Source organism: Phyllopteryx taeniolatus, chromosome 13, assembly GCF_024500385.1.
Source record: "Phyllopteryx taeniolatus isolate TA_2022b chromosome 13, UOR_Ptae_1.2, whole genome shotgun sequence".
NCBI lineage: Eukaryota > Metazoa > Chordata > Actinopteri > Syngnathiformes > Syngnathidae > Phyllopteryx > Phyllopteryx taeniolatus.
Genome location: NC_084514.1, coordinates 9,141,651 through 9,165,000, shown reverse-complemented (window position 1 = coordinate 9,165,000; position 23,350 = coordinate 9,141,651). Strand labels below are relative to the sequence as shown.

At 42.3% G+C, this 23,350-nt stretch overlaps 3 protein-coding genes across 14 annotated transcripts in view; 2 read left to right on the top strand and 1 right to left on the bottom strand.

The window, feature by feature from the left end:
- sash1b (SAM and SH3 domain containing 1b) overlaps positions 1–13,199 on the top strand; it is a 29,122-nt gene extending 15,923 nt beyond the window's left edge. For 4 of the 7 annotated variants that reach the window (XM_061795222.1, XM_061795228.1, XM_061795223.1 and 1 more), the window contains 15 exons: positions 2,212–2,343; positions 2,674–2,724; positions 3,124–3,173; positions 5,143–5,279; positions 5,992–6,104; positions 6,449–6,541; positions 7,687–7,819; positions 8,324–8,613; positions 9,046–9,108; positions 9,202–9,330; positions 10,177–10,306; positions 10,372–10,541; positions 11,142–11,351; positions 11,436–11,589; positions 12,728–13,199. In XM_061795222.1, coding sequence (XP_061651206.1) covers positions 2,212–2,343; positions 2,674–2,724; positions 3,124–3,173; positions 5,143–5,279; positions 5,992–6,104; positions 6,449–6,541; positions 7,687–7,819; positions 8,324–8,613; positions 9,046–9,108; positions 9,202–9,330; positions 10,177–10,306; positions 10,372–10,541; positions 11,142–11,351; positions 11,436–11,589; positions 12,728–12,882 — 2,010 coding nt within the window. In that variant the 3' untranslated portion in view covers positions 12,883–13,199. The remainder of the gene's footprint in view (positions 1–2,211; positions 2,344–2,673; positions 2,725–3,123; positions 3,174–5,142; positions 5,280–5,991; positions 6,105–6,448; positions 6,542–7,686; positions 7,820–8,323; positions 8,614–9,045; positions 9,109–9,201; positions 9,331–10,176; positions 10,307–10,371; positions 10,542–11,141; positions 11,352–11,435; positions 11,590–12,727) is intronic. The other 3 variants (XM_061795224.1, XM_061795227.1, XM_061795226.1) reach the window with 3 other exon arrangements.
- A 248-nt stretch (positions 13,200–13,447) lies between these two features.
- On the bottom strand, positions 13,448–17,449 carry ddo (D-aspartate oxidase). 2 transcript variants are annotated; one of them, XM_061795243.1, is made up of 5 exons: positions 17,317–17,449; positions 16,683–16,861; positions 15,357–15,465; positions 15,052–15,228; positions 13,448–14,054 (listed from the first exon to the last, which is right to left on the bottom strand). In XM_061795243.1, the coding sequence occupies exons 1-5, from the start codon at positions 17,343–17,345 to the stop codon at positions 13,493–13,495; spliced, it is 1,056 nt and encodes a 351-aa protein (XP_061651227.1). In that variant the 5' UTR covers positions 17,346–17,449; the 3' UTR covers positions 13,448–13,492. The 2 variants fall into 2 exon arrangements, with proteins under 2 accessions (XP_061651227.1, XP_061651226.1); XM_061795242.1 differs by having other exon boundaries at positions 17,308–17,384.
- On the top strand, positions 16,776–23,212 carry zbtb24 (zinc finger and BTB domain containing 24). Of its 5 annotated transcripts, XM_061795231.1 has the most exons (9): positions 16,776–16,911; positions 18,307–19,028; positions 19,269–19,436; positions 19,517–19,600; positions 19,741–19,824; positions 20,758–20,839; positions 21,087–21,309; positions 21,900–22,342; positions 22,537–23,212. In XM_061795231.1, exons 1-8 carry the CDS (start codon positions 16,883–16,885, stop codon positions 22,302–22,304), a joined length of 1,797 nt encoding a protein of 598 aa, XP_061651215.1. In that variant the 5' UTR covers positions 16,776–16,882; the 3' UTR covers positions 22,305–22,342; positions 22,537–23,212. The 5 variants fall into 5 exon arrangements, with proteins under 5 accessions (XP_061651215.1, XP_061651214.1, XP_061651218.1 ...); XM_061795230.1 differs by lacking the exon at positions 22,537–23,212 and having other exon boundaries at positions 21,900–22,490; XM_061795234.1 differs by lacking the exon at positions 22,537–23,212 and having other exon boundaries at positions 21,877–22,106.
- The last annotated feature ends 138 nt before the right edge of the window (positions 23,213–23,350 follow it).

Genomic DNA, 23,350 nt, shown 5'->3' with positions numbered 1-23,350 from the left:
CACTTCTCCGATTGACTGACAATTTTCAGTTAAAAATATCCACCAATAAGCTCATACGGGCCGAAATTCCGAGCTGCTCTCTCGAGTCGACGCGTCAAAATTAACCTAACATTTCAAATGTCCTCACTTGCCCTTAAAAACTTGACTTAGTGCAAATGGAACACTATTCGTGAGCTAGCTTCGCGCTAAAGTTAGCTTTGTTGTGCTAACGTCAATTTGTTAGGTTATGTGTGTTATTGTTATGTGTAGAACGTGCAGGGATTTTTGATGTTTGAGTGACTGTCTGAAACGTGGAAGAAAATGTGACATTTTAGACCTGCTGCTGTTCCCCTCATGTGTCTAAATGAACAAAAAAGTAAACAAACCCAACAGTAGAGCTACGTTATAATTGTGGCCATTGCTCAGAAAGAATGATCAGAAATCTTAAATGCAGGGTGGGTACCAGTCATGTTGAAAATTCTTTATTTAGGTGGTCAATAAGCTATCAAAATTATTTTTTTTTCCGCTTGTTTGGTAGTTAAGGGCATTTTTTTTTCCATAACATGGTAGTATTCTGTCAAAATTATGTGTTGAACTTGAAACACATACTGATGTGCATTTGTTCAAAATTGCCATTTTCTTTTCACGCTATCGCATATAGAAATGACCAAAATGTGACTAAAACTAATAAACATTTTGTCCAAAAGACTAAAATGAAGAAGGTCTCCAAAAACAACACTGGTCTGGTGTTAAATTTCACAATCTGGTCACAGCTTCCGCTCTAAAATGTAAAATACTCTTCCGCAGCATTCCGTGTGGCATTCTGGACTGTAATTATGATATGCAAATTAGTCGGCTAAATGAAAGTCCTCTCCGCCGGTCTCGTGACGGTCCTGAAAAACGGGGCCCATTCATCGGCTGCACCCCCCGCGCCCCCAACCCCGCCGCCCCAGGCCAGAAGACGGCCTTGAAAATTGAAAACACGCAGAAACAATCCTTTGTCACACAGCCCACATGACGGCGCTAATAAACCTAAACACGGCTCCAGTGACCTAGATACGGTTCGGAATAAAGCAGGCCGACATGAGAGAGACATTTTTTTTTTTTTTTTTTTTTTCCTGCAAATGAATGGTGTGCAAGCCAAAAAAATAAGTGCGGCATGACGCATGGACCGCAAGAAGCTTGAAAAGAAGAGCACGGTGTCACATTTCCCGGCATCTCACGGACACACAAAAAGATTCACGTGGCCCCTGAGGGCCAATGACTTTTATCACCCATTTAAGTAAACAGTCACAAAAGTAGTAGTTGCTTGTTTGGACGTGGGTGCACGTCGCTTCGATGGAGACCTACAGTAGTCTGCTTTTTTTTTTTCACAATTTAAAAGCGTTCCCATGTGTTTTGATATCATGTCTGTGGCATGATTTCATCCCCAAATACAGCAATGCCTTGAGATATGATACCTAGGGGCAGTATAAGACAGACAGATATATATGCTGTTCATTGAGAGTTCTCAACTCCTCTCTGTTCATCAGTACAGCACTAATATTAGACGCTTCCCCGCGAGGATAATGAATATATGACTGTGACTACTTTTTTTTTTTTTTGGGTCTGTCTACGTGCGTTGCTGCACCGTTTGTGTTCAGTTTGTTGCTTAAAGGGTTATAACACAGTAACGTAGATTCTGTTTAGCGTTAGCATTACGCTAGTGGACTGAATGGCTAAGCTATTTGCTTTAAATAATAATACAAAATAATACAAGGTGTATTTGTCCTTGTTTAATTAATTTAGTTGGTCAGTAAAGTTCTCCTATTGCCATTCGTACAACAGAAACTGAGCTTTGTGTTTAAGTAAATTAAGATGAGATGATTGTTATTTCAGTTTTTGAAGACATTTTTGTAATGTCAAATATGTGCCATGGCTCACTAATGCTTGGGGAACACTGAGATATAAGCCTTAAATGGGAATTTGGCTCAATGGGGGGGCCATGGCATGAGGTTGCGCAAGGGTACGAAACCTCAACAGGTTTAACCGTGGAGGAGTCCACGTAATGGTGCTTTCGATTGTCGGCCCGCTGAGCACTTAAGAGAGTGTAGTTAGCGTCATAGCTGCGTCAGGCAGCGGTCAGGTGGTCAGACAACCAGCGCTTATCTCTGCATTTCCTGCCGGCTCCTTTAAAACAATGCCTTCGCAACACAGAGCCGATTGTTGGCACTGTCGTTCTTGTTCTTTCAGGATGGCTCTGTGGGGACCCTTGAGCATCTGGCCCAGGAGTATTCGCGCTATTACGGCACCTCCCTCAGCGACGTGTGTGAAAGGATGGAAGAGCTACGCCGACGTCGACTGGTGCAGGATGCGAGTGTGATGGTAAATAAATAACTGTCTCTTGGGCACTAGGTATGAGAACCGTGTACAGCGGTGACCAAGTCCTGACACAATTAGTGAAAATTGCCCCCGCCGATAAAAATGCTCAAAGTGTGGTGGTACGTGGGCTCCCTCTAGTGGCATGCGAAACAATCACTGAATCAAATGCTAAAACTGCTCATGATGTTACAGTGACTTAAATGTTTTTTTTAAATCCAGTTTACTGTACACAAGCACAAAGTAACCTCTGGTGTGTCTTGAAAGCGTAATTGAAGTTGGCTTTGGTGACAACCTAAAAGTGACTGTTCCACTTCCACTTCCTGCGCCTTTCAGGGAAAGCTCGACTCAGCGGCCGCGTCGCTGCAACTGCGCTCTCAGATTCAGGTGAGACCGCGTTTGGCGCTCAGCGGCCAGGTGGGTAAGATGAGGCCGCGTCACGGTGCCGCTCGGACCACTTGATGATCTCCACGCTATCGGCCAAACGCGTTGCATTTACCCACAGTGCATCTGGAAACATTCACAATACTTCACTTTGTCTACATTCGAATGTAGGTTGCGGCCGTATTCCGAAATGGGTTAAATTGGTTGTTTTCCTCTAAAAATGAAAAAAAAAAATTCTTTTTGAAGTTTTTTCAAATCTTTTACAGAAATAAAAAAAAATATATATATTTTTAAAAGGTGAAGCACTGTGAATACTTTGCCGATGCACTGTATCCACATATAAACTGCTTATTTTGTGTTTATTAAAGATATAAGATTTGACACTTTATTCCCCTTTTAAAGGAATCTCTTGGACTCTGCAGCGCCACGTCCACTCCGGAGACTGACAGGAAGTAAGGAACTCAACAAAATGTCTTTGAAACACGTTTCGATCAAATAATCTTCATTTTAAGACAAATGAAAACCTCAAATGAAAAACGCCCCCCCTTAATTCATCAACACAATACAAAAATAAGCTCCTCTCAAGCAATCGTCGACTGAAGACAAATTAACGCTGTGTGTATAAAAAAAAAAAAAAAAAAGGTGTTAAGCTGTCCATTTATCATGTGGCGTGTCAGCCACGTGTAGACGCTCCACTTGCCGCCACCCCTGTGACGCTGTCTGTGTGTGTGTGTCTTGGCGTTGTCTTTTCCTGCCTTTGTTTCCTGCGGACTCAAAGCTGTTGATGAGTCACAGGAAAAGATGTGAGCACACACAAAAAAAGGATGCTGACCAATACGTGTCGGTATTTCTAAACAGCAACTGACGCTTTAAGAAAAAGTCTGGGGCTATAACAAAAATAATGACTCATTTCGATATGTATTGAGTCATTCCCAGTTGAATGCAACATTTTGAAAAAGTACAATTTTTATGAATGGATAGAATAAAATAGGCGGCACGGTGGCCGACTGGTTAGAGCGTCAGCTTCACAGTTCCGAGGACCCGGGTTCAATCCCCGGCCCCGTCTGTGTGGAGTTTGCATGTTCTCCCCGTTCCTGCGTGGGTTTTCTCCGGGTACTCCGGTTTCCTCCCACATCCCAAAAACATGCATGAATTGGAGACTCTAAATTGCCCGTAGGCATGACTGTGAGTGCGAATGGTTGTTTGTTCCTATGTGCCCTGCGATTGGCTGGCAACCAGGTCAGGGTGTACCCCGCCTCCTGCCCGATGACAGCTGGGATAGGCTCCAGCCCGCCCGCGACCCTAGTGAGGAGAAGCGGCTCAGAAAATGGATGGATGGATAGAATAAAATAAAAAAAAATAGGAATTAAAATATTTCTAACTTTATTTGTAATTTAAGTAAATACCCCCAAAAAATCCCCTCCCAAAAAAATCAAATGAAAATCCAAAGGAGGCGACCTTTCCCAACAGTACAAATTGATTTGCCCTTAATTAATGATACTGTATGTATTGAGTCATTTTTGCTTAATACGAATAAAATAATATAAATAGTTTTCATTATTTTTAAGATAAGCTAACATTTAAAAATACTAATTTAATAGACAATAGTCATGTAAATATTTCTTAAATTTCAATTTGGTGAAGTTAAAAGTGAAAAAAAGTGTGTACCTTTTCCTGTTTAATGGTGACCGTCTACACTTATTTTGTTCTACTAAATAAAATACTTTAAGTCCATAAATACAAATTGATCTGCCTTTAATTGTTTAAAATAATATAATTTAATAAAATATTGTAAATATTTTTAAATTCAATAAAATTATTCATCTGCCCTGATCTTAAAAAAATAATGAAATAATGTAGTATAATAAGGTAAGACGGTAAGTTTCTTATATGTAGTAATCTAATATTTAAACAAATATAGTATACATTCTATTTTAAAAATAAAAATCAAAAAATCATATTCATTTTCACATTAAACAAAAAAAAAAAAAAAACTTATTCTACTTCATCAAGTGCATTTTGCTGTTGAAATCGCTGATTTGTTTTGCCCGTTAGTGCAAATTTTTCTCCATTTCCGACACAGTTATTTCCAGTAACCAGAATGCGGGGAGGGAGTTGGGAGGGGAATGCAGTCACCACACTAAAACTGTCGTTGCTGCAAAACTTCCAGTCCAAAGGGGGGTGAAAAGCCTCTTTTGTTTCCCAACCGAGCTTGTGTGTTCATCCACGGAGAGCGGTTCGCAGCTTCTGATGTTACTCCTTTTTGACACCATTTTGTTCTCTGATGGCCCATAAAGAACACTGAAGGGATGAAGAGAAAAAATGTGCAAAAGAGGTATCTTCTATTTGTATTGGATGTGTTTTTAAAAAATGATATTTTAGAAGGGTTTTGTGTGTGTGTGTGTGTGTGTGTGTTTGTAGGTTTCCCGTGTGCAAGTCCGGCCCTTCGGATGACGGATCGGGTGGACGGAAATGGGACGGCAAGAGAAAAAGCAAATTCTTTTGGAACACTTTCAGAAAGACGCCCAAAGGAGTTGCCACGCGCCACCTTGCAAAAGGTACCAAATGTGGGCGTCGCGTCGCTTTGCGTTTGTGTGTACGTGTGCTCCATTTTTCACCGAGCATTTCCCACGCTCAGTATGAGTCCGGAAACATTTGTTGCATTATTTTTGACATCTTTTACTAAATTTGATTCATTCAAATTGAGGTATTAATTATTTTAATGAATTCATCTTAATTTCATCATTTAAAATGGGCAAAATAAGAAAATACACAGTTAACATTTTCAATGACATAATTAATTATTATAAAAATATTTAGGAATAAATGCAAGAAATGGGCATGCATTATTATTTTATTATAACAATGAACTATTTTACATAAAATATGAATATATTAACATATACATATGCAAATGACATTTTACATTTGTATTATTTTAATAATAAATTGGCAAAATAATTATAATTAAATGAAATGTAAGTAATGACATTTATTGTTTTAATAATTGGCAAATATAAAGAGGTAAATAAATTATTCATTTTATTTTATTATTAAGATAAACAATTTCACAAAATACAAAAAAAGACTACATGTAAATACACATTTTGACACTCATTTTATTTAAAAGATTGAATGTTTAATTTATAGTTCAATGAGTCATCAAACGATACAAATAATATAACCAGGTCATGTACATTTATGTTGAAACTTTCCAAAAATAAATAAATCCTACAGCGCGTGTGCGCGTGTGTGCGTGTCACCTGCCAGGTGACTTGGTGGGCTTCGTGGCAAGCGAGATCACCATGAGCGATGAAGAGCGCATCCAACTGATGATGATGGTCAAGGAAAACATGATCTCCATCGAGGAAGCCCTGGACCGGGTATAACGTACTAACACTTTTTTTTTTTTTTTTTTTTTTTAACCCTGTTGTTAAGAAAATGGTGCTTTACCACAATCTTGCGGCATCTATACGGTATTATTAATAACCCAGTGCTGTGAGACATATTATTAAAAAATATGATTTATAGTGAGTGGTACCTTGACTTACGAGTGACCCGAGAAAACAAATCATGAATTATTTCACTCTGAGTGGGTGTTGTGCAGCTCTACGATATGAGTTTGACTTTTTTGAATTGAGCCACGTAGCTAAGTTGAGCTTTTGGCACAATTCTAATTCCTGCATATTTTGTAATATGAAGTGGATGGTTGTGTGTGCGTGTCTAGTTGAAGGAGTTTGAGATGCAGAAGAAGTGCAGATCGGAACCGTCCGAGTGCACGGACGTTTTTCCTTCTCCCGACGAGTCTTTGAGCGACAGCGTAAGTCTTTCGAGCACACAAGTGTCTAGACTCTTCTTCTGTTTGCCTGTATGATATCATATTTGTATAAATAAGCGTCTTTAACTTTTGTGTGAAGAAAACTAGCCATACAGAAAACAACATTTTTTAAAGTTTGGGTTAAAAAAAACCAAAAAAAAACATCATGTCATCAACCTGAAGTTATGCTCGTTAGCATAGCACACAGGCTCCATTCCGCGTATAGCGGAATGATTTGACCGTAGGAGGACGTCTCCTCACCGCCGAGCCCCCGCTGTAGCCCTCTCGAGCCCCCTGCAAGGTCAAGGCCACAGACCTGCCCAGTGGCGCGCTTGTATTCAGCGCTGTCACCCTCTTGTTGTGCTGCACATTCCCACAGAGTCCAATCATGCGCACCGCGCACATCCTTTTGTGCGTGTGTGCAAATTGTTAGTTAGTTCGAAGAATGACACATTGTCATCCAGGGTATTTTGTTCGTGAGCTACTTCGTCAATTGGTTGGTTTGTTCGTTTGCTAGCAGAGTGACACGCACGTGTGTCTTTGCTCGCTAGCTATTAGCGAGCTCATTAGTTTGTTAGTTACCAAGTTAGTTAGTTGGTTTGCAGAATGAAATCGTTAGTTTGTTATCCAGTTAGTTGTTTGTTGATTTGTTCACAAACGGTTCGGTACGTAGTCTGTGTGTTGGTTAGCAGTATGACAACATTTTCTGTTAGCTAATTAGTTAGCGAGTTAGTTGGTTGTTTAGCTAGCAGGTTAGTTATCATGTTAGCTAGCAAGCTAGTTAGTTGTTTGGTTTGTTTGCTCGTTGGGACAACGACACAAACATTTTATTTTAACTGTTAGTAGGATGATACCGTTTGTTTGTTAGGCAGTTAATTGCTTAGTTATTGAGCAGGATGGCAAAAATAATTTTAGTCAACTAGTCAGTATTTGTTTTTGTTAGTTAGCTTGTTTGTTTGTTTGTTCACTGGATGATACGGTTAGTTAGTTAGCTAGTTAGTTTGCAGAGGCTTACACAAAGAAATACTGTATGTAGTTTTAGTTGTCAGGCATCTGCTGTAGCTACTGAGTTAGTTGGTTGGCTGGTGAGTTAGTTAAGATGACACCCAAAAAAAAAAACATTTCTTCCCTGCTCTGTTCATTCGTAGCAGCTGTGCGAGTTGTCCGACACAGAACAAGAAGATTGGCCGACGTTCAGGAGGCTTCACAAGCTGGTAAACTCCACACGCAAGGCGAAGAACAAACTCATCAGGATCGACCAGACCAGGACAAGCGCAGAAGGTACTGTACTTCACATACTGTACATTATGCATTGAGAAAAACATATTCAATATACAGTGGAACCTCCATTTAATGGACTAACAGGGGGGGTGTCGGTTAAAACCATTTGTCTGTTAATTTGAAGCCATTTTTTTCATGGCCTAAAAACACAGAACAAAATGACTGTAAATAAATACACAAAAGTTCTAAAATAGACTTGAACTTATCTTTAAACATTACTGTGATTGTGTAATACTGCCGTGAAAGTGCCGTAATCGCTACATCATCGGCTAGCCGAATCTAGTCTTCATATCCCTGACAACAACGGCACAAACTGGAAATACAGTAATTCAGTTGCTGCCTGTTGATTCCACCAGTAAACAACGTCAGCTAATTATGGAACTAACAGACTTTGTTCGCTAAAAAGGGGCATTTTGAGTTCCAACCGGACACTGTTTTCTGTCCGTTAAATCTGTCCACTGTACTGTATGTTTTGCTTCTTCTTATTATTATTATGATCTACAGAGTGTTGTCAGCAAAGCATTTGTCCCGTGGACTCGCTGGCGTCCGCCCTGCAGGAGCAGCTGGGCTACGATGAGGACAACGTCACCGCGTCGCGCTCCTCCGGCGGCCTGGACACCGCTGAGGCCCCCGGAGGCTCCCGCTGCGGCGACTCCCCGGATGGGGACGCGGCCAATGAGGAACAGGAGAGCAACGCCCTCTCGGATCATCACCGCCGCCAGGCCGAGGAGGCCACGATGGCTCGATCGGTGACAGATGGCGGGCTACGACATCGCCTCCTCAGCCACCACGGGGTTAGTTAGTTAGTTAATTAGCAGAATGCTTCAAATTTGTATTAGTTTCTTAGGTAACTATTTACCAGGATGACGCACAAAGATGGTTAATTGGTAAGTTAGCAAAATTATTCAAATTTGTATTAGCTAGTTCCCAAGATGACACACTAGAGTTAGTTCGTTAGTTCGTTTATTCATTTGTTAGTTAGCTAATTAGCAGGATGACAGAGTTAGTTAGGTAGCAGTGATAAAGCATTTGTTGGTCGGCTGGGTAGCAGAAAAACAAAACCCTAACTGAAAAACTATTTGATATCTAGTTAGTTTGCAGGATGACGTAGTTCTTAGCTAGTTATTGAGTTATTCAAGAAAATGACATACACATTTTTTTGTTTCACTTTTACCGAGACGTTAATGTCATTTTTTTTTTTTTTCTCCCCAACGCTTGAATTACAGAGAGCCTGCAGTTTTGGAGGATTTGACCTCACCAACCGCTCAGTGCATGCGGCCCAACAGACTGTACGTCGTAAAATAGAATGCCAATGTTACAAGAATACAGCGACTGGGGTGCCCTGCTTTTTCTTGAATTTGTGTTCCCTTTAAACATATCAGGGCGGAGACAAAGATGGTGCAAGGTCCCCTCAGATATCTCGCATCTCCCTGGGCAAGAAAGTCAAGTCTGTGAGGGAGACCATGAGGAAGCACATCACCAAGAGATACCAAACATCTCAATCCGATCGGGTAAACGTACACGCAGCATTGTGGCGCCATTACACGTCAGTCAAACTAATACCCATTAAAGATCATTTGTAATACTTGCTGTACTTTATGTTTGGTTGGTTAATGAATCAATTAGTTGGTCTGTTTGTTTGTCATGGTCACTTTGTTAATTAGTTCACACACAGTTTTAGTTAGCTGGATCACACAAAAGTCTCTTTGTAAGTTGGGTGATTGGGTCGTTAGTGAGTGAGTTAGTTCGTTGGTTGGTTGATTACTCTGTTGGTTTGTTTGCCCATTAGTTATCAGTCAGTTAGTTGGTTACTCAGTTGGGTGGTTGGTTGCTTAGCTGGTTTGTGACTTAGTTGGTCGGTGGGTAAGTTTATATAGTTAGTTTATTAGTTAATCTGTCAGTTCTCAGTTGGTTATTTAGTTAATTTGCCAACATTACAAAAATTCCAGTCAGTTAGTTATTTAGTTAATTATGTGATACAAAAAGGTGGTTAATTATGTAAGGTTGGTTGGTCAGTCACTCTGTGTCAGTTGGTTGGTTTGTGGACTATGTAGTTTGATTGCCGGATCATACAGAAAACATTAGTTAGTTAGTAGGCATAAAAAGTTACTTATTATTAGATATTGCCGTTTTGGTAAGCAATAAAGTTCAACTAACATCAGCGATAATTACTTACTACCTGATTTATTTCCTCATGGGAAAAGGGAGTCGTCTATTTGAAGGAGGCATTTATTTGTTCAAGTAGACGATGCATGGAGAAACAATCTATTCACACAGGGTCCACTATTATTTGAGGAATTATGGTAGAAAGTTCACGTTAACTTAGCATGTTGTTGTTGTTTTTTATCCACACAAAGTCAAGTCCAGAGCGGTTTTCCAGCTGCCCTCAGTCCCCTCACTTGGGCTCCTCTCTGGAGAAAGCCCCGCTGAAACCTGGAGGTTCTGTGGAAAGCCTCAGGAGTTCCCTCAGCGGACAGAGTTCCATGAGTAGGTGTGCTTGTACAAAACGTCAGGTTAGAGATCTTCGCTCACTGCTGTGCGGCTGTGAGCAGGCGGCCAGACGGTGGGCACCACCGACTCGTCCAACAGCAACAGAGAGAGCGTCAAGTCAGAGGACGGCGAGGAGGACGAGCTGCCTTACTGCGGACCCTTCTGCGGACGCGCCCTCGTGCACACCGACTTCACACCCAGCCCCTACGACACAGACTCCCTCAAACTCAAGGTGAGCGTGAGAAAACAATAACAAACTCACCTTTCGTTGGTTGGTTAGTGAGTTAATGGTTCTTTAGTTTGTTGGGTACTTTCTTCGTTAGCTGGATCAGACAACAGTCCATTGGTAAGCAAGCTGTTATGTGACACAAAATGTTAGGTAGTTGATTAGTTAGTTGGTTAGCTAGTTAAAAGGTTTAAAAGATGAATTAGTTGATTTTTGCTGGTTAATTCCTTGATTTTGTTTGTTAATTAGTTCGACTAGTTGTGTGTGTCACTCGGTTTTTGGCTGGTTAGTTTTGATAACACAAAAGTTGGTTAGCTAGGCAATTTGTCATTTAATGGGGTAGTTGTTAGTTCATTTATGTGACGTGTAAAGTATTTGTTATGATTAGTTCGTGAGTTAATTAGTCAATGACTCAGTTACTCATTCTTTTTGTTTTTGTCAGTCATACTGTATGTTGGTTGGTTAGTTAACTGGATCACAAACAAACTTTTGTCCATTAAGTTTGTTCAGTCCTTTATCAGTAGGTTAGTTAGTTCGTTAGTTAGTGTCACAATGTGTTAAAAAAAAAAAAAATAAATAACTTCCCACCGGGGTGTGCTGATGCAGAGCGGCGACATGATCGACGTGATCAGCAAGCCCCCGATGGGCACCTGGATGGGCATGCTGAGGGGCAAAGTGGGCACCTTCAAATTCATCTACGTAGACATGCTCAACCCGGAGCAGGCCAAGCCCAGGAAGACCGAGCGCAGGCGCAGGAAGGCCCGGCAGCCCAAACCGCAGTCTGTGGACGAGCTTCTGGAGCGCATCGACCTCAAAGTGAGAAGAAATCCCAAACCGCTCCTTCGTCGTCATCGTTGTCACGGTCCAGAATTTCTTGATTAGGTTGACGTGTGTCGACAGGAGCACCTGCCCGCCTTCCTGTTCAACGGCTACGACGACCTGGATACCTTCCGGCTGCTGGAGGAGGAGGACCTGGACGAGCTCCGCATCACAGACACCCGGCACAGAGCCGTGCTGCTCACTGCCGTGCAGCTGCTGCACGACTACGACGGTGGTGAGCATGCGGACGACTCTCCTCGCGACACGGCACAAAGTAACACTCCGCGTGGGACGCGACACCAGCTACGGTGCATCATACAAGAAAACGCACCGTTACAACCATAATGATGCTCACTGTGAGCTCAGTGAATGAATTTTAGTTAGGTCATTCATCAGGTTAAGTTGGTTAGCAGGATTACTAAAAAAATATGGATATATTTTGGTTGGTTGGTCAGTCGGTCGTGTTAGCAGGATTAAGCCAACTCTATATAACTGATTTCCGCAAAACGTTTAAGGGTGGCTTGGTTGGTTTATTGAATTATTTATTATCATTCATTATTAATTAATTAATTGGTTATTTAATTGTTATTTTATTTGGTCATTTAGATGGCTCATGCAAAAAGTTTAGTTATTGATTAAGGTAGCTAGTTAGTTGATTGGTTAGTCAATTAGTTGGTTGTTTAGTTGTTTGCTTATTTGGTTAGCTGGATCACACACACACACAACAGTTAGTAAGAAAACTTGTCAGTCATGACATAAAATAGGTAGTTTGTGATGTGACAAAGTTGGTTAGTTGTTAATGAATTAAGTAGTTGGTCTGCTTGTTAGTCTGAGTGAGTCGTTGGTTAGTAAGGTAGTTAGCTGTTTAGTTGGTTAGTCATTTAGCAGGCTGTTTAGTTAGTTGTTTGCTTAGCTGGATCCCACACGGAACAGTTGGTTAGTGAGCAAACTGCTCAGTTATGTGTCATAAAAGTTGGTGGATTAGTTGTTTAATTAGCTGTATTATTAGCTAGTTTGCTTGAGCACAGCTGACAGTTTGTATGTAATTTTACTTTGTAAGATGCAAAACGACAGTTATTCATTGGTTGGTTTATTTGGTTCTTGTATTTGGATACTTAGGTGGATCATGCAAAAATGTTAGTGATTAAGTTAGCTAGATAGTTGGTTGTTTCTTTAGTGTCTTTTTAGCTGTTTTTTATGTATCGTTTGTATTTTAGTTGGTTGTTAGCCAATTAGTTAGGTACTTGGTTGGTTAGTCAATTAGTCAGTCGGTCAGTTAGGTAGTAGTTGACACAATACACACAACATTTTCAATAAAGAAGGACTCTTAAAGGTCTTGTATGTAATGTAACGCTAAGCGCGTCCCCTCCCAGGGAGCAGCGAGTCGGAGCCAAGCAGCTTCCCCGAGGAGAACGCTCCCGTGACTGAGACCCTCGTCCTGACAGGAGACTCCCCGAGAGACTCTGGCTGTTACGAGAGCATCGATCCCCTGGACGACAACAGTAACCACACCTTGACCCCGCTATAAAGTCTTCATCATCATCCTCCCGTTCTTCCTTCACACATGGGACACTCTTCTTCTTCTTCTTCTTCTTCTTCACATGGACTTGTTCCTCATTCACCGTAGGTCAGCTCACACATACAAACTGTAGAGTGACTTTTGCGGGGTGAATGTTAAAAAAAAAACAAGGTACGGTTTTGTGGTCATACTTTTCTGACTCTAGTGTAGCCTTGCTCACGCTATTATCATCATGTGCCTCAAACTGAAAATGATTGACTTATTTATCTTTATCTTATTTTTTTAGGAAGTGTGTGAGAGAGAGAAATAAAAAGCATCTTAACACACTGGACTGCTTTGCTTCTTTCTTCACTGCACGGCAAGTGATATTCATGCTTTTATAATGTTGTTGTTGTTATCCATGCATTTTCAAATTTACTATTTTACAAAAAATACAAAGATAGTCAATCTCAAGATTTAATTTTTTTGTTATTAGTTATAGGGAAACATATATATATATATATATAGCTATAGGTTTCTGTGACTTCCCAGAGAGAAATTTGCTTATAAAGTGAAAAATAATACACAATTCTGATTTAGTTGGTTAGTCAGTGATGATGCGTTTAAAGGCAGTAGAAGATCACAGTTTAGCATGCGGATGCGTTTCCTGAAGGCAGCGCCTCACCAGCCTGGCGGCGTCCACGGCCGTCCCCCAGGCTAGGGAGACGCCCCAGCCTCCGTGGCCATAGTTGTGCACCACATGCGCCCCGTGGCCGCCGCCCAATCGGGTCGCCTCACTCTCCACTCTGGGGTTCCTCCTGCCGGGCCTCAGCCCGACCCACTGCCCCAGAACTCTCCCCCGACGCAGGGACGGCTCCAGCCGGAAGCAGCGCTCCAGGATGTTCTCCGTATCACCGGGGTCCGCCTCCAGGCGCCAATCTCCGTCTTGCCGGGTGCCGCCCAGAGTGACATAGCGGGAGCCGGGATAAATGTACGTCTTCCCGTCCCCGTCGCGGATGAAGTGCTGCAGCCAGGGGGCGTCCACCTTCAGGACCTGGCCCCGGACCGGGTACACCCTGTCGTCTCTCGCCAGCTCCTTGGATCCCAGGCCTGAGCAGTTGACGATGACATCGTAGTCCGGGCTCAACTCCTCAAAACTGGACACTTTCCTCTGCGCCACTTTACCGCCGGCTTTTGTGAATCTGGAAACAAACACAACTTGAAACTATTGGGAACTATCCATACATCTTTTCTGTATAGCCCTTGTCGTTAGAAAATAAGAAACAATTTAAAATTTGAATCTAGTTCTGACAAGAAAAGTGAAACAAAATATTGGAAAAAGTAAATATCTCCAACCAATAAAATAAAAAAATGAATTTGAACCACAGAAAATATGAATTCCCCCAAAAAAGAGCCCATTTTAAAAAATGCTGAAAAAACAGTTTATACCAGGAAATAGAGAAAACATTTGAAAAAAAGACATTTAAGATTTTTTTAAATCAATCGATCTGTTTTCCATAGCACTTGTCCTCATTAAGATATGAGGAAAACACTATAAAAGAAAAATATTGAAAAAAAAACAATGAAAATTATTAAATTAAAAAATCCAACAAAATAAAATTAAAGAAAAAATTTTGAAAATGTGGGGAAAATATTAGTTCTGAAAAACATTTTTTTTTTTAATCTATCCATTTTCTTTAGCACTTGTCCTTTTTATGATTTGAAAAAAAAATCAAAAAGAAAAAAAACATTGTGACCTGAAAAAAAAGATTAATTGAAAAATATTGGAAAATTAGTAAAATTTTAAAAATGATCCAAAAAGGTCAAATTAAAGAAAAAACAAATCAGAACAGTAGAAAGAAAAAATGTTCTGACCCATTTTTTTTTTATATACTGGAAATAATATATTAGTTCTGACTAGAAAAAAAAAGTTCAAATTGGATACCAGAACTATTTTTAAATCCATCCATCCTTTATCTGTACCACTAGCCTGACTAGGGTCGCGGGTGAGCTGGAGCCTAACCCAGCTAACTTTGGACGTGACACGTTGTAAACCCTGGACTGGCTAATTTAGAGTCTTCGTTGAAGCTAGCATCTGTGTTTTTGGAATGTGGGGAAAAAGCCCCGAGCAGAGATTCAAACCGAGAACCTCATAAATGTGAGGTCGATGTTCTCTTGTGGTGGCTGAGCACTGCACACCTGTTGCGTAGCCAGGGCAGGTAGCTGGAGCATTCGCACTTGATGGTGGTGAAGGCCTGGCCAAACGTGTGCTCGGGAAAGTGACGCAGCTCGCGTTCGCTCAGGAAGCGAAAGCCAAACACCGTATCCCACCAGTAGGGCCTCTTGTCGGCCGGGGGCTCCTTGAAGATTTGACAGCTGGAGGGGAGGACAAGAACAGATGACGTTGTTGTGCAAAACATCACCTCAGTCAGCATCGAAAGCATAAATCAATCAGGTAATGATTTTATGACATAGACGACTTTAAAAATGAATTATAATGTTACCCAGAGCTGAGGAAGACTCCGGCCTCGGGAGCGTGATGGGACTTGGCGATAGCCAGGAGGTGGTCAAAGCTGTCCTGGAACCAGTGTCTTTGGCGTTCCAAAGGAATATCTCTTTGCAAAAAGAAGTACAGTGTTCCCTCATTTTTCACGGTTAATGCGGACCAGAACCCCCCGCGAAAGGTGAAAAACCGCAAAGTAGGATTTGCCCCCCACCCCAGGAATTTTCGTGGATGTGTATGTGGGTACCAGAATGTTTAAAATACACAAACAGTATTTATACTTTACATATTTGAGACAAAGATTACAACAGTACCCGTATTTACTTAAATCTTTGATTATAAAACCTTATACATTCATCAACATTGCCTTCTGAGAGAGGCTTGTGGTGGTGGCGGAGGTTTGGCCTTTGTCCTGATCATATTAGCGTCCAAACTCAGTCTTTTGCCTGCAATCAGCAATCCCCAATGCCAATGCCGCTTCCATTTTCGCTATTCTCTTATTACGCGGAGTTACCGCACGTTTGGCTTCCTTATTGAAGGTTATGGCAGCAGTTTTGCGGATGTTTGCTTCCTCTTTCTTTATGTACCGCACTGTAGATTCATTCACGCCATAATGCGCAGCCAATCAGCTCACGGGATAAATCCACTCGTGCTCTCATTGGAACCAATCACGCGCCTTGTATGAGTGCCCGTGGCATGTACAAAGCCTCTGAGTCAACTCATCTCTTTGTTTGGCATGCAGGGAAACCTGTCGCGCGCATCAACATGAAACAGCGCGTCTTTCCGCAATATGGCTGCCGATATGGCTGTATTTTTTTATTATTTCTTTTTTATGAATATTTTGGAAAAATCTGCGAAGCACTGAAGCTGGAAAATGTGAAGCGCGAAGTAGCGAGCGAACACTGTATAAAGTATTTATTATGAGGGGGGAAAAATTGCTTTATTAACCCTCAGGATTTAACTTTCATTTGAATTCCAGCATTAAATCATGACACACAAATTATTATTATTATTTTACATTTTATTTAATTATGTTATTACTCAGTTTTTATAAAACACAATATTATTGAGTACTATTTTTTCTTCTTAAAAATAGTGTGTGTGTGTTTTTTTTTTGTCAGGAAGGCTGGAACGGATTAATTGCATTTCCATTCAGTTCAATGGGGAAAGATGTTTTGAGTTGCAAGCTAGGGTTATGGAAAGAATTAAACTCATATCTCAAGGCACCACTGGAAATGCTAATAGATTTTACACAACTCCTGCCTCCTTTCGCAGCCCACTGTTTAATATTCCGCATCATTCAAATTGCGCTGACTGGTGTTCCCACCTGGAAACTGTCCCGCAAACAGGATCCCGGCGGCCCCGTCGCTGGTGGTGTCCGGGCTGAACTTGTCGGCCAGCAGGGTGACGGAGCAGCGGGGGAGAGCCTCGGCCACGCGCACGGCCGTGGAGAAGCCCACCACGCCCGCGCCCACCACTGCGACCTTCAGCTTCGCTCCTGTTATCCTGGAACACAGAAGAACGGGAATGAGAGATCGAGCAAAAGTCCCTGCAAGGTAAGCAACTCATATGGTGGAATCGGTGCCATAAAGGTCCAGTAGATAAAAGGGTCATTAAAAGTTTTTTTAATGTGACAATTACTATTATTATTACTATTACTATTATTACCATTATAATAATAATAATGATAATAATAATAAAAAAATATTATTATTATTAATTATCATAATCATTATTATTACAAAAAAAGCATGTGTAATTGAGAGGCATTCATTTTCCACATTTGTATTTGCTATGTTTATGATTGCTCGCTGTGTGTTGCTCGCATTTCACGTTCTTGACTTTTGTTGTTATGGCAATTATTATACATGTACCCTGGCTCATCCAGGTGCGAGACACGGACGAATTTTAACAACAACGCGAGGGAAAATATTAAAAACACTTCCACGCACATAACTGACCTGCTTTTCTGCTCGGTGTTGACCTCCATTGTCGAACTAACTATAAATAACTTGTACACTTACTTGCTTACATCCACTAAGCATGTAGATCAGCTCATTCAGAAGTCTCGTCAGGAGCGTATGTCTCGCGAGAACTCATTAGACAGACTTCTTCCGGTTAGCACGAACACGGTAAGGTCCTAACAGCTCACTATCGCTTTAAATTAGTCCACTGAAAACGCAACGGGCTTTCTTAAACAAATGTGTTGCCAATCTTTGGTCATTTTACGCTTTTACTTAAGTGAGTTTTTCTTTTCAACGGTGTGTTGCTCATACAGAACAAATGGGCGTTTTGTTAAAGGTGCTGTATGTTTTTTGTTTTCTTTGCTAACCTGAAAAGTTGTACGTTGGCTTTTTGAGCTGCAAACACCTTTGGGGGAGGTTCTCAACATTCATGACTGATGAAAATGCTTTTGTTATAATTTTTTTTCAATTGTTCTTGGTTTAAAATAAATGTGTGAGAGTCAAATCCTCATCCAAATAGTTGTGTACTGATGAATTAAAAAAAAAAGTAATTCAAACAACTTCAAAAACTTTGTAATGTTCCGTGGAACTAATTTACGAGCATTTAAAACTGCCATTGTGTCGGGGAACGAACAATGAAATGAGGAGAAATCTATTTGCTAAAAATTGTGTTTTGCGCAAAATAACTTATGAACAGTTTCTTATTTAAAAAAAAAAAAAAAAAAACATCTTGACATATATGACGTAAAAGAGAAAATCGTGACGAAAACAGTCCAATTATCTTTGTGTGTGTACCTAACCGGCCCAGTTGGGACAATCCAACTTCAGCTCTGGATGTCACTCACTTGGCCACACCCCTTAAAGGCGTCATACAACACAACCGTTACTTCTTCAAAGCCACAACTTTTGCAGTCGTTGCAATGTTTCATGTAAGATAATAGTCATTGAAGGCATGCCCCACTGATGTGTTTTTATTCTATTTACCAGCGGTCCGTTGAGGAAGATGACACTGACGGCCTCGTCTTCCTCGCACAAGACGAGCATCCTCAGCAAATTGGCACGCCTCAGGAAGCGCGACGTGCTGTGTGACATCACCCTGCTAGCGGAGGGCGAGCGCTTCCGGGCACACAAGGCCCTGCTGGCGGCGAGCAGCGACTACTTCTCGCAGCTCTTCACCACCGATGACATTGACGGCGAGGGCAGAGCCACCTACCGGCTGGACGGCGTGGCGGCGGCCACGTGCGGGAAGGTGCTGGAGTTCATCTACAGCGCCCGAGTGTGCGTTGAGGAGGGCGCCGGCGAGCAGCTCCTAGCCGCCGCTCGGCTGCTGCAGGTGGGCGACCTCGTGGGGGCGCTGCAGAACACGCGGCGACGCAAGAGAGGGCGGGCCAAGAAGAGCCTGCTCGTCAGGAAGCGGAGGAAGAAGAGTCCCTCGTGTGACGACCACGCCGAAGAGCGGCGGGGAGTAGCACACGACGGAGAAGGAGGAGGGCAGCCCGGTCGCTCGGAAAGACGCAAGATCACGCCGCCTGTCAAGTATGATGCCTATAAGGTGGGCGGAGACGTGTCAGCTGGAGGAGGGGAAGGACGAGAGCTGGCAAGGAGGGGCAGGAAGAGGAAGTATTCCGAAACTGAGGCCAGGTGCCACGACTGCGGCAAAGGGTTCAAAAACCATCTCTTCCTGAAGATCCACCAACGCACGCACGCAGGTGACCTCCAGCCTCTCCAAAAAAACAACAACCATTTTTATAATGTGTTACTAATAAGAAAAATATTTTATGTACTTTATAAAATTAGGAGGGAACCACACTTTTTTTACAATGGACATTGTGCTGCTCCTTCTGTCGTGCACGACATGGCCACCTGGGGGCCAAACGACAGCTCGGTTCACAAAAAACCTCATAGTTTGGGTCACTGTACAGGAAGTAATGTTATTGCCTCCTCCGCAGGTGAGAAGCCATTTTCCTGCCAGGTGTGCGGCGCAGCATTCACGCAGAAGCACACGCTGCTGGTGCACCAGCGCAAGCACACGGGAGAAACGCCGTTTGTGTGCAGCGTGTGCTCCAAAGCCCTCGCCACCAAGCACAGCCTGCTCGAACACATGAACCTCCACCAAGGTAATCCAGTATGGTTTCGTCTCATCCATTAGATACATAGGTGTGGGTGTGCCTAATGGTATGGCCGTTTTGGTTTGTAGAAAACAAGTCGTTCTGCTGTGACAAATGTGGAAAGAGCTTCACTCAGAAGAGGCAGCTGAAAAGTCATTACAGAGTCCACACAGGTCAGAAGGAAGCGTGTGCGTGTGTGTGTGTGTTTTATTTAAAGACCTTATCGCCCAGCTTTAGTGTGTTACAATGTAATGTGTCTGCTTAAAGACTAAATGATGTATTTTATTGATTGTTATGTCTGTATGCATCGTAGGCAAATCGCTTCCAGAGTGTGCTCAGTGTCAGCGCAAGTTTTTGGATACGGCCCAGTTGAAAAAGCACCTACGCACTCACACAGGTAAAACTCCCAACCAATCACCACCACACGTGATGTCACATGATATCACGTGACATGTCACAGAAAGGTATTTTTATGGGAAGTCTATGGATGGATGGATACTGTACACGCAATCAATGATTTTTTGTCTTGAGAGCAGAAATATGAATTATGAGTGCTCGATGGTGGCAACGAACCTCACAACAAGCAGCGTAGAGAATGAGTCTTCAAAAAAAAAAAAGAGACCAAGTGCTTGCTTAAGTCAAAGAGAGTTCCTGCACGTGTTGTGTATTTAACCAAACCACATAACTTTCTTATGAATGTCCACTAGCTTAATGCTTAGACATAATGGGAAACACCATAGACAGGCTAACGAAACTAGCATCGATGTGGTGGCAGTTCTAAACCTTTAAACAATTTGTATTTGAACACGAGCAGTATCAACACATGCAGACAGAGCATGTATTCTTTATCTACCGTGAAAGCGACTAATATTACTACAGCTTAGGTGGAACTGTCATGAGTTTCATCAAGTACGTATTACACTGCCCCCAGTGGCCGAGGCGCGCACACCAGATAGACGATCCCAATTGAATTAATGCATTCAATCATGAGGCACGAAATGTTTAGTTCTTTAAATTCTATTTAATTCTGTCATTACTTTCTGTTTTTATAAAGTACAATACCATAGAGTGCTATTTTTCTTGTTAAAAAACATTTTTAAAAAATTGAAGTCGGTGGCTTTGGGGGGCTGGAACGTATTAATGGTGTTTCCATTCATTTCACTGGGGAGAGATGATTTGAGATAAGAGTGTTTTAGGTTGCGAGTGTAGTCACGGAATGAATTAAACTCTTAAGTCAAGGCACCACTGTACATAAAAATGGGTAGGGAGGTAGAGGGGTGGCCCCGATTTTGGGTCCAATTTCCTCCTAATTGCGACATTGTCGTGGCAGGTGAGAAGCCGTTCACGTGCGAGATCTGCGGGAAGTGTTTTTCCGTCAAGAGCACCTTGCAGACGCACATCCGCATACACAGGTGAGCACCACCACTGAACGCCAACTACTCGGCTCCGATTGCTATTGGCGCGTTTCCACCGGCAAAACCAGGTACCGTTGGTAGCGCTTGGCCATAAAACTGGCCCCTCGTCCTCCTCCACTGTTGTTTGTTGTCAAGTCTCCTTAGCCTCGTGATGCGTTTGGTGTTGGTCTTTGGGGTTTCCTTAGTTTTCCGCCCGCAGTACCGAGTAAGCGAGTATAGAAAAATGTCCCGTGTGGTCCCGCAGAGGCGAGAAGCCGTACACCTGCAACGTGTGCGACAAGTCCTTTTCGGACGGCAGCGCCCACCGCCGCCACGTGGCCTCCCACTCGGGCAGGAAGCCCTTCAACTGCTCGGCGTGCGGCCTCTCCTTCACGCGCCTCGACAACCTGAAGACTCACATCAACACCCACAACAAGGAGAAGGTGTCACAACCGCAGCCGGAGGACCAACGCGGCGGCGGCCTGGAGGTTTCTAGTCAATTATATAAAATAGTGGTTTGCAAACGTTTTACACGAAGTACCACCTCAGAAAACACTTGGCTCTCCAAGTACCACCATCATGACTAACACTGACTGTTCATCTAAGAACGAGACAGGTTTTATTTCTAAAAGTATTTTTATTATTGTAAGCCCCTGTAACATTATGCACAATTTGAACGCTAGCACAGAAAATGAAAAAAAACTACCCAAAATATTCAATTAGAAGTATCTATCTTGCTAGCTAGCTAACTAGCTATATATATTTTTATAAAGTGCAATATGTTTTAATAAAGCACAATATTTTGCAGTGCCATTTTTTCCTGTTAAAATTCACATTACAAAAAATGAATATTGGGAGAGCTGGAACGGATTAATGGCATTTCCATTCATTTCAATTGGAGAAGATTTTAAATGCTACTGTATTGAAAGAGTTGAAGTTGGAAATGAACAAACCTCAAGACAAAAGACAAAAACAATCATTACATTTGCATTAACACAGCTGGAATGGTGGACACAAATGGCCAGCATAGAGCCCAGTTTGTGAAGTAAATGTAGTGTGTTATTCACCCTTCACGCAGGTCCAGAAATATGAGCTGGCAGCGGGCTCGGCGCAGGAGATCCAGCTTCTGGTGACTGAGGACAACATCAGCTTAGTTGCGGGTCAGGCGGAGGAGATCGGCATGGTCATGCCTCAGATCCAGACGTTCAGCACGCCGGAGGCTCAGGCCGCGCCGCGGGCCGAGCCCATGCACGTCATCACCCTGAGCAAGGAGGCCGCGGAGCACCTGCACGTGGCGAACAGGCCCGGCCAGCGGGCGGCGCAACAGCACGGCCAGGACGTCCACGCGAACCAGCCCGTCTCCATCAACCAGACGGACGAGCATATCTCCAGCCGTCACATCCACGGACACACCTTCCAGATCCAGGCCGGGACCGTCTCCTGCCTGTACACCACCGCCGGACCGCCACCCTTACAGAGCTGAGCTGAACTTAGCTTAGCGCAGCAGCTCCCACAGAACCGGTAAACAACACACGTGCCGTTCACTTACACTTGTTCAAAAAAACAAAACAAAAATCTGACTTTTTTTAATGGATGACCAGCTAAAAGTGGTATAAACAAAAATAGGTTGGCAGAGGTTTAAATAAAGTTCATTCAAAGAGTGACACCATGCTGTTGTATTTTTGTTCTGTTTTTTTAATAACATTTCATTTCAGCTTCCTGGTTTGCAGTGGGACTAATCAGGGGCGATTCTAGGACCAGAGGTTTTGGGGTGCTGGGATTCATTTTTGGGGTGCTTCAGCATTGATTTGTGGGAAAAAGAATATGACACTTAAGGCCCAACGCCATGTGATATGTAAAACAACATGGAAAAGAAAACACTGCGGTGTGGTAAATTCTTCAGCCTTGAACCCACTCAAACGGCGGGATGGCGAACTTTTGCCGATAGCTCGGAAGTAAACAAACACACAGGTAAGCTAACGTTAACTGTCAGCTACCCCAGCTAATCTGATTTTGCCTTTCTGAGATGATTATTTCTGGAAAGAGGTTTGAAATCCTACTTAAATTGTTTTTATTTAACACATTAACACGTAATTATGCCAAATCAACTAAATTAGCTATTTTCTTTCACTCTGTACTGTTAGCAGCACTTGTAAACGAGCTTTACGCTCTCCAAGTCACATGAAAACGTACGGCTTCTTTCAAATGCTGCCATCCATTTCACACGACAAAAAAATATTAAACACATTAACCTGACACCAAAGACAACCGAGTAACTAACACCAGACATTTTTCAATCGATGATAATGTTAGCATATTCACTGCTAACTCTTATTGTTATATAACTGTCAAATGTAGTGAAAAGAAAATTAAAGAGAGATTGGTCTTGAACTGGTCAACCTTTTCATGTTTTTTTTTTTTTTTTTTTAATGTATTTTTATGGTCTTGGCTCAGCGAGTTGTGGTATCGGGCAAGTCTTAATCTCTGTTAGTTTGGTCTTGAGCACAACACTTAACATTGAAAATATTC

What these genes read in the sequence shown, in the direction of transcription:
- ddo (XM_061795242.1), bottom strand. Translation starts at nt 17,345, where the DNA reads ATGGAGGTCAACACCGAGCAGAAAAGCAGGTCAGTTAT. An exon ending in GTTTGCGGGACAGTTTCCAG is followed by an intron (nt 15,466 to 16,682) that starts GTGGGAACACCA and finishes TTTTGCAAAGAG; the next exon opens with ATATTCCTTTGGAACGCCAA. An exon ending in GGAGTCTTCCTCAGCTCTGG is followed by an intron (nt 15,229 to 15,356) that starts GTAACATTATAA and finishes CCTCCCCTCCAG; the next exon opens with CTGTCAAATCTTCAAGGAGC.
- zbtb24 (XM_061795231.1), top strand. Translation starts at nt 16,883, where the DNA reads ATGAGAGATCGAGCAAAAGTCCCTGCAAG. An exon ending in TCATTACAGAGTCCACACAG is followed by an intron (nt 19,601 to 19,740) that starts GTCAGAAGGAAG and finishes TATGCATCGTAG; the next exon opens with GCAAATCGCTTCCAGAGTGT. An exon ending in GCACCTACGCACTCACACAG is followed by an intron (nt 19,825 to 20,757) that starts GTAAAACTCCCA and finishes TTGTCGTGGCAG; the next exon opens with GTGAGAAGCCGTTCACGTGC.